This window comes from Dipteris shenzhenensis, chromosome 7 (genome assembly GCF_047967505.1).
Source record: "Dipteris shenzhenensis isolate YYH24624 ecotype China chromosome 7, Dip_SZ_1.0, whole genome shotgun sequence".
Lineage (NCBI taxonomy): Eukaryota > Viridiplantae > Streptophyta > Polypodiopsida > Gleicheniales > Dipteridaceae > Dipteris > Dipteris shenzhenensis.
The window spans coordinates 36126075-36139418 of NC_141602.1; the positions used below are offsets into that span (position 1 = coordinate 36126075).

A 13344-nucleotide genomic window follows, 5' to 3' on the forward strand; every position below is an offset into this window, starting at 1 on the left:
ACCCCTCGGTCTTGTACTACAATGGCTTGAGTAGCTAACTCATCTGTCCTTTGATTTTCTTTTCTGTTTATATGAACAAACTTGCAAAAATCAAACTGATTACATAGTGCCATAGCCTTTTGATTAAGATCCTTCAAATGAGGACTTCTTGTCTTGTAATGCCCTTGCATTTGCTTTATAATAAGCCGAGAATCTCCTCTTACTTCCAATTCTTTTAACTTGACTTTGAAGAAAACCCTCCAAACCAAGAATCAAAGCATTATACTCAGCTGCATTGTTAGTTGTGATACCTGGAAGCTCTTGTCCTCTTGCCCACACATCTTGACCTTCAGAATTCATCAAGACTATCCCCCCGGCTCCTTGTCGGCGTGAAGGACCAAAAGCCCCATCAAAATACAAAACAAGAGCTGTTGGTGGTGTATCCATTTCATCTTTAATGTTCTCCTTACATTTCTTTTCTTCTCCTAGATCCTCCTGTCCTGTGAGCAAATCTGCCATAGTGGACCTAGTGGTATTTTTAGTGACAAAAGAGAAAGAAAACTCTTGAAACTCTGACAACCATTTTAAAAATCTCCCCCCAGGATTAGGCTTGCGAACTAGATGCTAATACAAACTGAGAGGTAATGAAGAAAAATGGTAGAGGTAATAAATGGGAGCGAGACTTTCTGACTGAAAACACCAAAGAGAGAGCTTGCTGCTCCATTTCTTCATACCTTGTTTCCACCTATGTAAGCTATAGGCTAGCATAATAGATGGGTTGCATTCTACCCACCTCTCCTTTTTGTAGCAATATAGCATGAACTAAATGCAAAGATACACTTGGATTTACATAAAAGTCTTGAGACCAATTAGGGGGGTTCCAATATTGGGCCCTTACTCATGGCCTCCTTAAGTTGCTAAAAAGACTCTTGTTGCTCCACACCCCATTGGAAAGGAACTCCTTTTCTTTTCAACAAGTTCATGGGATGCACTATCTGTGTGAAATCATCACAAAAGCGTTGATAATACTTACTCTTTCCTAGAATTCTGCGAACACCAGTGACACTCTAAGGACTTGGCAATGCCATGATTGCTTGAACCTTGTCAGGATCCATTTGTAGGCCTTCTTCAAACACAATATGCCCCAACAAGACTACTTTTGTTTGAGCCAAATGACACTTACTAGGATTTAGACACCCTTTTGCTTCATCAATCCTAGCTAAGGCCATCTTTAACTTCTCCATGTGACCTATGTGCCGAGAATGAATGCAAAATCATCCAAAAACACCCTTATGAACTTTCCTAAATAAGGCTCGAGCACTTGACTCATGAACTTTTGAAATGTAGCTGGTGCATTGGTCAACCCAAAAGGCATCACTCTGTAAGCAAAAACTCCCCAAGGTGTGACAAATGATGTTTTCTTTTGATCTTCCTCCCGAATACGAATTTGAAAGTACCCAGAATACCCATCACATACAGAATACATCTCATGCCCTGCCACTTGGTCTAGTATTTCATCTTGGAATGGCAAAGGAAAATGATCCCTCTTAGTGCATGCATTCAAAGGACGAAAGTCCACACAAACCCGCCACTTATTTCCTTTCTTTGGTGTGACAACTACAGGAGATATCCATTCTAAATCATCAATAGGAAAGATGAATCCCGCCTCAAGTAGTTGTGTTACCTCTTTCTTTAGTGCCTCAGCTTGGATCACCCCCAATCGCCTTAAGCGTTGCACAACTGGCTTGCTTTCTGGCTTCAACTCAATCTTGTGCTCCACAAGAGAGACTGGTCGAACGTGTGAATAGCTTGTTTGCAAAGAGATATGGAAAATCATCTAATATATCCAAGTAGTAGAGCTTCTCACTACCTGATAGAGAATCACCAAGAAGCTCTTCACTGTGTTGGCATTGTTTAGTGTGCTCCACATCCTCCACATGAAGTGTCTCTACAGGATCTTTTTGCACCACCACCTTGTTCCTTCTTGAATGGTGTGAAATGGGCTGGAAAAATGCCCCATAGCGTGGTGTTTTCGTGTGTGAAATTGTGGTTCAAATGGGGTCTCAAACAAATGAGTTATGAGGGATTAAAGAAGGGGTAAAATGGGTCTTTTTTGTGTTGCGGGGGGGGGTCTTGGCCTGAAGTATGGTGTGGATAGGCTTTTAAGTCCAATTGAGGGAACTAGACTAAGGTAGTTCTAGTTAGTATAACTAGCCAATTAGCACTTGACTATCTAGTTACTTTAACTAGAAAGTTACTATGACTAATAGTTAGTGTAACCTAAACTAACTGTGGATCTAACTAACTACATCTAGTTGAACTAACCTAACAACAGCTAACCTATCCTAACAATAGTTAATCTATTTAACATTGGCTAGGCTAGACTTAACCTAACCTACATCTGTATCTAACTAACTATAGTTACTATACTAACCCGATTAGAGTTAATGCAAACCTAATCGACATATTTGGTTGCTAATTTTGAGCTACTATAAGCTATTTAGGAGGTATAAGCCGATTTCCTACACAAGTTGTATGTCTGAATGCCCAACACTTGGTTTGTACGTACCATACAAGGGAAATAGAGTATCAAATATATCATTTGAGCCACCAGTTGTTCTTTGCATTCAAGCAAGGGATGAGATGAGTTCTCCACAAAGACCACATCTCTACTTATCATAACACCATCAAAGTTCAAATGACCAAAACGAGCATGGCAAATCTCACCATCTATCATCGTGGATGTAGAAGCACCTTGCAAATGCATTATGTGCAACTCTCATATGCATCAAGACCGGTTGTATCTCCATTGTTTCATTCACCTATAGCAGGTCTTTCATCAACAAAACTAACCACTAGGCCAAACCCAATTAAATGGCCAATCTTGAAATGAACAACTTTTTAATTCTTGGAACCAAGGATGTTTTTATTGAAGCTATGCTTATATATCAATATAAAATCTTGGCGAAAGTTTTCAAGACCATTTTTTTAGTTTCACAATATTATTAGAATGTAGTACTTTTTTATATATATTCTTTGGAATTTTGATGTAAAAAAAATTACATCCTGGCGAAACTATAAATTTTTTTGCATAAAAGTTTCAAATTTTGGCGAATGTTTCAAAGATTTATTTTTATTAGGGCATACAAACTTTCGATGCCAATATAAAAGTTTAGCTTCTTAACGAAACTAACTTGAAAAAATCATGCATGCTTGGAACATAAAAATCATTAGAAAGGGTGATTGTCCCGTTGTAGAAGGCAATAGTGAGCACAATACTTGTGACTCATCTCATAACATAAGATTGTTAATAGATGTAATAGTACACCATTTGGGCGATCTCCAATGGAAAACAAATGACAACGTGAAAAATATGCTTGCTAGCATCACTATCAAAAGAATGTATAAGAAACAACCATTGACATGCGTACCCCACTTGGGTGCATCTCCAATGATATAAACAAATGACACTATGCCATCCCCCATTGGATGCTTCCCACTCTTAGGATTTGAAGGGAACTTTTCTAAAGACATCATAATTTTGCCATTTATATAAGCATGGCAAATTGAAGAGCTTTCATCTTGTAAAAACCAACATGTACATCCATGTAAAGCAAAATCAAGAAGTATGACAAAATATATTAAGATGCAAAATAGATAAGGCCTCCAATTCCAGCCTAATTGAATCTTTAAGAGTTGAGACTCTTCTTAACGGCAACCTAGGGGTGCTCACAGGTAGTCGTGCCAAGATAGAACCGACCAATAGTTTTAGCAAAGAAAGAAAGGAGGCAAAAATGAGGAGAGATGGATAGTAACCGTGGCACATTCATAGCCCAAAACATCGAAGCATTCTTTGAAGCATGAGAGGTTGCAGGAGATGAGGATAGAGACTTGAGAGAAACGATGGTAAGCCAAAATAGTGGCCATTGAAGCTGGACGATAATGATGACAAAAAGCTGCCCTAATTTTCAAGCTTAAAGGTTAACCTTACTAACATGTAGCAAGCTTGAGTCCTTCCATTGGCCCACTTGGGGATGGTGGGGCCTCTTTGAGCTCTAGCCTCTCCCCCCTAAGCCCTTTCAAAATTTGGATGGGCAATCCTTGGACTCACCTTTCGATTCACACTTTTGAAGAATTTTGACATGTCTTTGAAGACATAAAATTTTTCAATGAGCTATTCTTTTGACATTTTGCTATTCTTTTCACCTCTCCTACAACATGTTGAGGACCATTGGATGGGCAGATGGCCATCAAATCTAAGTCAAGCCATTGTGCAAACAAAAGGGTGCAATGGGATTCACCAATACATCATCCAATTTTATAGAATGCAAATACATGGAACAATGAAATCACAAAAGTACATAACACTACATTCCAAAGAAATAGTGCAATGCAAATCAATCACAAAACTAAACTATGCCATGTCCGACGAGGAGGGGCTCGCATCTTCTGCATCTTCACCAAACACCGCATGTACCATCCTTTTAGAATACATTGCATGTGCTATGTTGTTGTGACGATCTTCACTTGAACCAAGATCTTTTGCCATCGTTGCTTCCTCACCTCTTTGAGCACGTTCTATAGCTTATTCCGGTGATATTGGTCGTAGTTCCACCATCTCCAATGATGTAAGTTGCAAGCTTGCCTTAGTCGAAACATCAAGCGACTGCATTCGAGCGAGCCTGAGTTCAAGCGATCCTTGTAAGGAAATTTGTGTAAAACTATAGTGTCAAATGATTTAGACTAAAAATGGCACCCGTCTTTTTTAGAATGTTATATGCACTACGCCTTTTTATATTAAAATAATAATGATGTTAATTCTAAATGATTTGATGTTACAATATTGAGGAGAAAACAATGATGTTAAATATACCATTCTCATTCTCATTCTCATTCTCATTCTCATTCTCATTTCTAAAGGTAAGGTCAAGGGAGCTGCTGCCGGAAGGTCGATGCCCCTCGATAGGAGAGCCCTCGACTCCCAGCATGACTGCCGATTCTTCCTCTTCTTCATGGGGAAGGTGCCCAGTGAAGACGAATTCGAGCAATGGTTCTAGCAAATGTTCGGCACCAGATGCACACTGGTCTCCTTTCGCTTTATTGGCAAGGGCTTTTACCAGGTCGAAGTGGTCACTCCGGGAGAGAGGGACTAGATTCGTATCGAAACAAACTTGTGCACTCCCTGCCCTGGCAAGCGTCGTTCTCACCTGAACGGACGCTCAGCACAGAGTGCCCTGTGTGGATTAGGTTCCCTGGACTCAGTGAGTTGAAATTGAGACGCTGGCTGCGTCGTTGGGTAAGGTCCGCTACATCCCTCCCACACAGTCACGTTCAACTCCACCATGCGCATGCATCTTGTGGGATAGGAAACAGGAGCCTCCGGAAGTACTGGGAACTTGCGGTGGAAGTGCGTTACGGAACCTGCCCGGACGCATGCTACCTCTGCAAGCTAACTGGGCACCACGCGAAGGACCGCCCGTCCAAACGTCCCACTGATAGCCGTTAGCCCCGACCTCATCACTGGGGAGGCTGATCAATCGCAACAAGTGCATACACAGGAGCTGCATGCATGTAAGGAAGATGTTCAGCGCGCTGGCCCCTCCAACCATGAGATGGTCCGCACACAGAATGCAACAGGAACTGACAGGATCCAAGGCACGACACCCAACAGTAGGAAAGAACAGAAACCACGGTCGAACGACGGAGCCGCATCGACGGGAGACAAATGCCATGTCACGAGTACACCTGGCTGACGTGTCAAACACGGTGGTCACTGGCGCCAACCCAAGGGTAAAGGAACCAGCTCAGGTTCTGAGTCGGCACTAGTCAAACAGGCAGGGAACAAGTCTCTCCGGAAAGCTAAAGGAGTGGCGCGCAACAAACTTCAATTCACCAACATGTTTGCCCCGCTAGAGGTCTGGATGGAGGAGGATTCTCCTGGTACCACTTAGTGGTGTAGTGCTGTTTTTAATTCCTTGCATGATGATCAAGCATCGTACAAATATAAGGGTGGTGAGTTGGAATGTGCAAGGAGCATGCATCTAGTGGAAGCGGGCCATGTGTTGCTAGATCATGAAGGAGACACGTGTGGACATCTTAGCCATGCAGGAAGTAAAACTAAGTGTAAAGGAGGAATATCTGCTACAAAGCCCATTGTACGATGTGTTCATCTCGAATCCTCACAGAGGTGCTAGAGGAGCCGCTTTGACCGTGAAGCAGTCTATCGAAGCCCGCTTGACGCACAAAGACCCGGAAAGACGATAACCTTGGTACCAAAAATATTATTACCTAACTCAATTATAAACATAATCTATTGAACCCATCGTCTACCAAGTGCAATGTTGTAGTGATCCAATCATACTTGAACTTCTTATTCAAACATTAAGTTTCATGTTTCATCCTCATCCACATAATCCCATATGGTCTTATTCATGTGGTCATACATGCTAAAACATTAAGTCTCATGTTTCATCCTCATCCACATAATCCCATATGTAAGTGGCAAAACTAATGTCCAAGATTTTGGACCAAGGAGTCTATCCTCCTAGTCCTACACTCCACCGAAGTATCGTGTAGTAGGCATTAGATTCCAACTTTTGTATTCAAAAATCAAAATTACAAAAAGGTTTATCCAGTCACTCCAATCCATATTACTTCAAAAAGCGTACCTTCAACCGAGCTCATCAAAATGATACCCTTCCCTATGTGTCTCGACTCCTTAAAAGAATCTGGAGAAAAGGAAAAGTTGGGAACCTCAACATGTGTTGGAGATATAGGAGAGCTATGACTTCGTGCTGGAGAAGAGCAGTGGAAGCGGGCATGCCAGGTTAGGCCTTACCCACAAGTATATGTAGTGATGGGCACAAATAAAGAAAGCCATGGAAGTCAAGTTGGATAACAGGTTAAGCTATCTACATTGAGTATTGTATAAGAGTCTTTTGTTGGAATCTAGCATCTCATGTGTGCAGTCCAAAACAGGCCTTTATGGTGGGTGTGCGAGCCCAGGGTGTGTGAGTATGGGATGTGTGCCTACGGAGCTTTGTGTGCCTGTGGAGGGCAACTCCCATTATGAAGGAGTGTGGGTGCTGACACGTAGCTGCTGTAGTTGGCAAAAGGCTGCGCACTAGGATCCGTTAAACTAGTCACAGCTTAGTGACCAAGAGAATGTAAGATAACTACTTTGGCTCTGCTGTCTCCAAGCATTCTCTGAGAGTCTGGCTGTGCCGCTTCCAGGACAGTTTTTGACCAATTTTGCTACTCCAGAGCTTCAGTTTGCTGTTATCATGCTGAAATCCAAGTGACCAGTTTTGCTGCACAATGGGCTGTATAGCTGGTAAGTTGGCAGCATTCTTGCACACTCAAGCCAGGTGACAATCAAGCTGCTATTTCCACCCGTTTGTTCCAAATTTAACACTGATTTGCCATTCTTTATCTTTTAGCAAAATGAAGCTGACAATAAAGCTGCTAGTTCAACCAGTTTTGTTCCAGATGTAACACTGATTCTTAATCAAATATCTTTAGCAAAATGTGGAAAGATGAGTGCAGCCATAACTTCTGAAATTTCATAATGTCTGGATATTTCTGGGTTTTTATATAGTGCAAATTAGATTAAGCTACTTAAACTCGCAAATTAAGTGGCTGACATCATCTTTTGCCATGCTGTGAATATCGAGCACTTGCTTTCTTCCCAATATACTAGGAAGACCTACCCGGATAGACTCATACAGCCTTGTTAAGGTAGCCAGCGAACCATACACAAAGTGAGTAGGAACAGAAAAAAAAAATAAGGGTTGAAATGGTCCAAGCAAAACCACTGTCAAATTCATTTACATCCCGCAAGTATGATTTACATTACTGAATAGCCAACAAAGCATACCCAAATTGAAAGAGAAGTGATAGCAACAGCAGGACAAAAGAAGGGTGGTCGAAAAGATCCAAGCAATGGCCACCATCCATGTTATTTACATTTTGTATATACGAAAGACTGTCACATAAGTCTACGCACCCTGTGATCAACACAATGATGATAATGTTTTAACATCCTCCATTTTTGTAAAGACTCAAAAGAGATTCATGGCTAACGTTTACCCCATTGTCATTACAGATTTGCAGACACTAAGAATCTGAGGGGACCACAAAACCAGTAGTATAACCAAAAGGCATGGGATAGTTTATATTGCTGTCCCAACTGAATTATGTGTTCTCCATAGACCCTCATCAATATGCTCTTTAACTCCATAGCCGCAAATGAATTATTCCACCCCACTTTGCCATTGTCACACTCCACTGGAACCAACTTGCAGATATATGCAGCCTTGACAATCCTGTATAAGCATACAAGTGACTTACTTAAATTCTCAAACTAAATAAGTATATGTCTTTAGAAAACAAAACTCAAGCTAACCAACACAACATGGGCTTGTACAAATGTCCTTTCTCAATGGTACCTGGGTAAGAACTGTTCAATACTTTCATAAGACTAAAACAAATCAATGGGACTTAAGATTGAATTAAAAACCAAATAGCATAAAAAAGGGACACACACACACACACACACACACACACACAGAGAATATAAGTTTTCTATTCTTTTAGACAATAATGAAACGAAAAAACCAAGGACAAATTTTAGAAGGAACAACTAAAACAACTGTAAAAAATGGCATTCAAGAAGTTCGGCCATCATAAAATTTTAATATTCCCATGACAATGCAACCACAGAAAATACTAGAAATAAGAAGGCGTGTTGCTACAGCATACCATCATGCTGAAGATGACTTTCCAGGGCGTGGATGCGTCCCAAGCCTCACAAAACTGACTTGTACTTTCCTTGATTCTGTTCAGCTTCTGTTTCAGTGTGGTTGAGGCTCCTTAGATGAGTGAAGAGTGATGGATGAGTGATGAGTGCATCATCAAAAGGTGTCTCTTCTAAATCTACAGCACTACAGAGGGTACATCAAAGAATGATAAGCTTCGTGTCCGTCAAGACTCAGATACGTCCTTGCAAAACCCTTCTCACAAGAAAAGAACACTCAGATTTCTTCCTAGTATCACCGATTTCACTTGACGCAGCGAATGCCTTTGCAAACTCCCAGCCAAATGGTCAAAAGGATCAGACAAACAAGAACGTCAAGCATTACTACAAGCTTAACGTGGCGCCACCACTTGCTTTGAGCGTCTTTCTTTTCCATAGTTCCAGGCTTCTGCATTTCACAACTTGGAGCCGCTGGTGTATCGCCCTCCACCATGATTTGCAGCTTCTTCCCCTTGTCCATCGCTTGCCCTTTGTTCTCCATGACAATCTCCTTCGACTCTTTTGCCTGGTCCTTAACCTTGTTCTTTGGTTTCCCTAGAAATGCCATGCGTGGTGATTGCGAGCCCAAAGGTTTCTGTTCGGTTTTCGAAGTAAAATCTTGGTCATTCATCTCGTGAAAAGGGGCAGCAGCAGAGGGAGAAGAACTGACTTCGAAATCAACTTCAGCCTCCGGTTGACCCTGGAGCTCCTCTTCGATACGATCTTTCTCCTTCTGTGGGATACCGATGAGGGGGGCAGCGAGATTCTTCATACAGGGAGCCAGCTCCTGGTCCAAGCAATGAGGTCCGAGGGTTTGGGGATGTTCTTTCAGCAACCTTCTGAATGAATCCCTGACCTGCTCCAAGAACAAGAAGGCTTCCGCTTTACGGAGAGCCTCATCCACGATCGCGCAAGAGACGAAGGGATCATCGATCAGGCAGATAAACATGCGTCTGCTGGTGGTGTAGCTAAACCTACTATGCAGAGGCGGCACCTGCTGCAAGCACTTTGCTGCGGTCGAAGAGAGATCTGCATCCGCGTAGGCACTAAATTCGGCCAAAATCACAGCGTCTTTCGCCACAGCAACGTACAAGACGAGGTTGGATGGAGAAGCCATGGCTGCAAGGCAGAAATCGGACGGAGAAGCAAGCAAGAAAGCATTCCAGCAGCGACGAATTGAGGGATTTCTGTTGCCGGATTGACGGAAAGGAAGGTCGAAGTGGTGTCGGAGATTGCCGGAAAGAATTGCAGAACATGGACGGACAGAAAAATGGACGGAGAAGGAAGACAGAGAAGGCTGAGCTGGAAAGCAACCCACCACGGCTTGTGTGAGAGCGTGTTTTTTCTTAAAGTCGCTAAAAAAAGAGTGTGTTTTTTTCTGAAGTCGCCAAAAAGAGCATGTGTGTTCCTAACTAGATGCGGCTTCGAGCTAGAGACTTATGACAGCAAGTTTTAGACGGAGGCCCACGTACCTAGCCAGGTGCGTCTTAGGGCAGGGGATCGTCGGCCCGGGTGCCTCTGTAGAAACTCATGATATTGAATGCTACATGGAAAAGGGCCTCTTTCCCACATGGCAGAACTTCCAAAATGTCTTGTGAATGCCATGTCTGCCCGATAGCTAGGTGCACGATGCCTTCCTCGCAATGTTGAAACCGACGCATTGCAACATTGGAAAATAGAGAACCACATCCGAGTCACAAGTGCATGCATGTGGGAACACGCAAATTCATGTGTGCATGCACACACGCACACGCATGCAGGTCTATGTGTGTGTGCACACCCCCCCGCACCTTCTTGTGCACATGCGGGCAAACGTGTGAGTTAGGGGGGTCCATTGTGCGTGTGTAGTAGCCATATAGAAACACAAAGCTCAAATTCCATGGAAAGTGAAACATCTGAAACACTTAGGAGTGCATCTGCTGTGCATGCATTGATTGTGTGTGCGTGTCTTGAGTGCTCGAAAGCCTAATGCACAAACCATTGCCCTAGTACAAGAGAGACACACACACACACAAAGAAAGAACCAATAAAACACATACAAGCACATTAAGCATACACCGAAGAAAAGTCCTCAATAACTTCGACAAACCACACCCACCATACCAGCAATGACGAACCTCAAGAACTACCCCCTAGAACACTCACTTTGTGCTAGTTTATGATAACGGCTACACCATCCACCACATCACTTGTACCTTGTGCCACAGTAGGGACTAACCCGTGTACTCATGTACTGGTACCACCATAGTGGGGGTGTGACTTTTCTTACCTTACCTTCTCCCTCTCATCAAGCATCCTTCCTTGAAGCTTACCACTCTTACTCCCAAGTTAAAAAATGCTCGAAGTTACATACTCTTCGTAAACTTGAGGCACAATGGAAGTATGACAATAACAAGAAAAGGCATCGTGGGCTGAAGCTAAACAGTCTCATCTTGTAATGACCTTACAAGAACCTTTCCCACTCTCACCCCTAACTTTCACCTACTTTTGAGCACCCTCTCTTCATCTTAATCTTATCCCAAAACAAATCATCACCCCTTTTTCTCTACACACACATCATCCTTGATTTACTTTTACTCAATTGTTGTTACACTCATTGCACATATATTCTAGGATAGAGTACCAACTTGCAACATATGTAACTTTTCTATCACTTATTGCCAAAATTACTCGCTACGCCTCTCTCATTTTGTGTTCCTCTCTAGAAGTCCTTGGTGACACTGCCCTCCCCTTTCCCTTCCTCTCTCTCTATAAGAAATCTTACAATATCGAAGTTGATAATAGTTAAAATAATGCAACAAAAAGTATATGATCATACAATGATTTGCTACACATCTTTCACCTTGCATCTAGCTCTTAATCCAAATAGTTGATTGGTGATTGGTCCAAAAGTGTTCAATGAGAAGCAAAAAGTTTCATACACAACATGTCTAAGTACCTCATTCTTCAATCTAGTGAGTATCTTGTATCATAAACTTTCATTGCCTTCAATATTAGTATTATTATGTGTGGCAAAGGATGTAAATATTTAAAACAACAAGATGCAAATCAAATACACATTTCATTGTTAATAATTATCTAACATGATTGTGAATCTCTTCCTTGTCATCACAAAAGATAAAGTTGAAGCAATGACATGGCGTGTAGTAGCAACCAAAAGACCCAACACGAATCTAGTCATATATTACTTGTGCCATCATAATGATGACTTTATGATCTATAGAAAAGGTCCCATGCTTTATACTAAGTTCTTAGTGAAATAAGATATCAATTTGCATCATTGTAGCTAAGAGAATCGACGATCACACTTTTTCGTGCATATTAATGATGTCTCATTGTGTCTAGCTGTTACAAATAGTCAAAGTGAATGAAAAGACCAATCATATTTTGCTTTGTACATGAAAGTTCTTTTTGAAGGAGACTTTTTGATATTTGTAATGGTAGGCCCTCCAAGTAGGACCAAATGGCATGCAGACACACACACATATGCACACAAGTGCGTGAGCACATGCACACACACATGCTTAAGCACATACATCTTTTTCTCAACAATACAAGTCAAATGTAAAACACAATATTGTCAAGAAATCTTGACACTATTTTGGATCTCTGCCTTAATATCACAAGTTTAAATTTCAATCAATCAGCTTTCTTGTATCACCGAGCAAAAGGACCCCACATTGATCTATCATGTATAACTTGTCCCTCAACAATGACTACATTGCAATGGATTTGGAAAAGTAGGTTCTTGCTTCAAATGTAGTCTAACGTGAGAACATGATATCATTTTTGCTTCATTATAATGATTATAATTAAATGGATCAATAGCATCAAGTTTTCCAGGTATTTACTTGTGTCCCAATATTTCAAAGAGTTAAGAATAAGGGACAAGGCTAATTGTCTAGTGGACTTCAAATTGTAAATACAAATAATGATTGAAGATGTCTCCTTGTACTTTTGAGTTGGAAGGTGGTGTTATCTCAATAATAGGTTCCTTTGGTTATTCAAAGACACATATAAAGGCCATATTGAGAGAGAGAGAGAGAGAGAGAGAGCTTTCTTCAATTTCTCACAACTAGAACTTTGGTACATGATCACACATTTAGAAAAGTTTTGACATCATATATTCAAACATATCCCTAATTTGGCTAGCATAGAAAAATATGCGAACCACTCCCTTTTCAGGAATATTCTAGTGTCTTCATCAATAGTAAGTTTCCAACTAGGCTAATCTTGCATGTGTGTAAATGTACTAGTTGGCCATATGCTTCCATCAAAAGGAATTAAGTTGTTGTACTGTAAATGTGTGTTGTAATGTCCAAGACATTTAAGTGTTTTGGGTGGCAAGTTTGAAAGTTGAACATTCACAACTCAATATCTTGTGTTGTTCATAAAATATCATTGATGCTAGTTGATTTCTAAATTTTAGTCTAGAATAGTTTTAAGTTGTCATAAATGCAAACATGAAGCCTACAATACCATCAACATAAGGTTAAAAAGAAAGTTGATGAAGTTGCAAATCCACCCTTTTAATTTTATTTCCTTACAAGGATTACCCTCACTTGCTCCAC

At 41.2% G+C, this 13344-nt stretch overlaps 1 protein-coding gene across 1 annotated transcript; it reads right to left on the reverse strand.

Moving 5' to 3' along the window:
* Positions 1-7931: 7931 nt before the first annotated feature.
* On the reverse strand, positions 7932-10049 carry LOC147900281 (phytolongin Phyl1.1-like). The gene is made up of 2 exons (XM_087377344.1): positions 8740-10049; positions 7932-8303 (listed from the first exon to the last, which is right to left on the reverse strand). The coding sequence occupies exon 1, from the start codon at positions 9888-9890 to the stop codon at positions 9039-9041; it is 852 nt and encodes a 283-aa protein (XP_087233470.1). The 5' UTR covers positions 9891-10049; the 3' UTR covers positions 7932-8303; positions 8740-9038.
* Between the last annotated feature and the right edge of the window lie 3295 nt (positions 10050-13344).

Coding starts and splice junctions, on each gene's coding strand:
- LOC147900281 (XM_087377344.1), bottom strand. CDS start 9,890: ATGGCTTCTCCATCCAACCTCGTCTTGTACGTTGCTGTGGCGAAAGAC.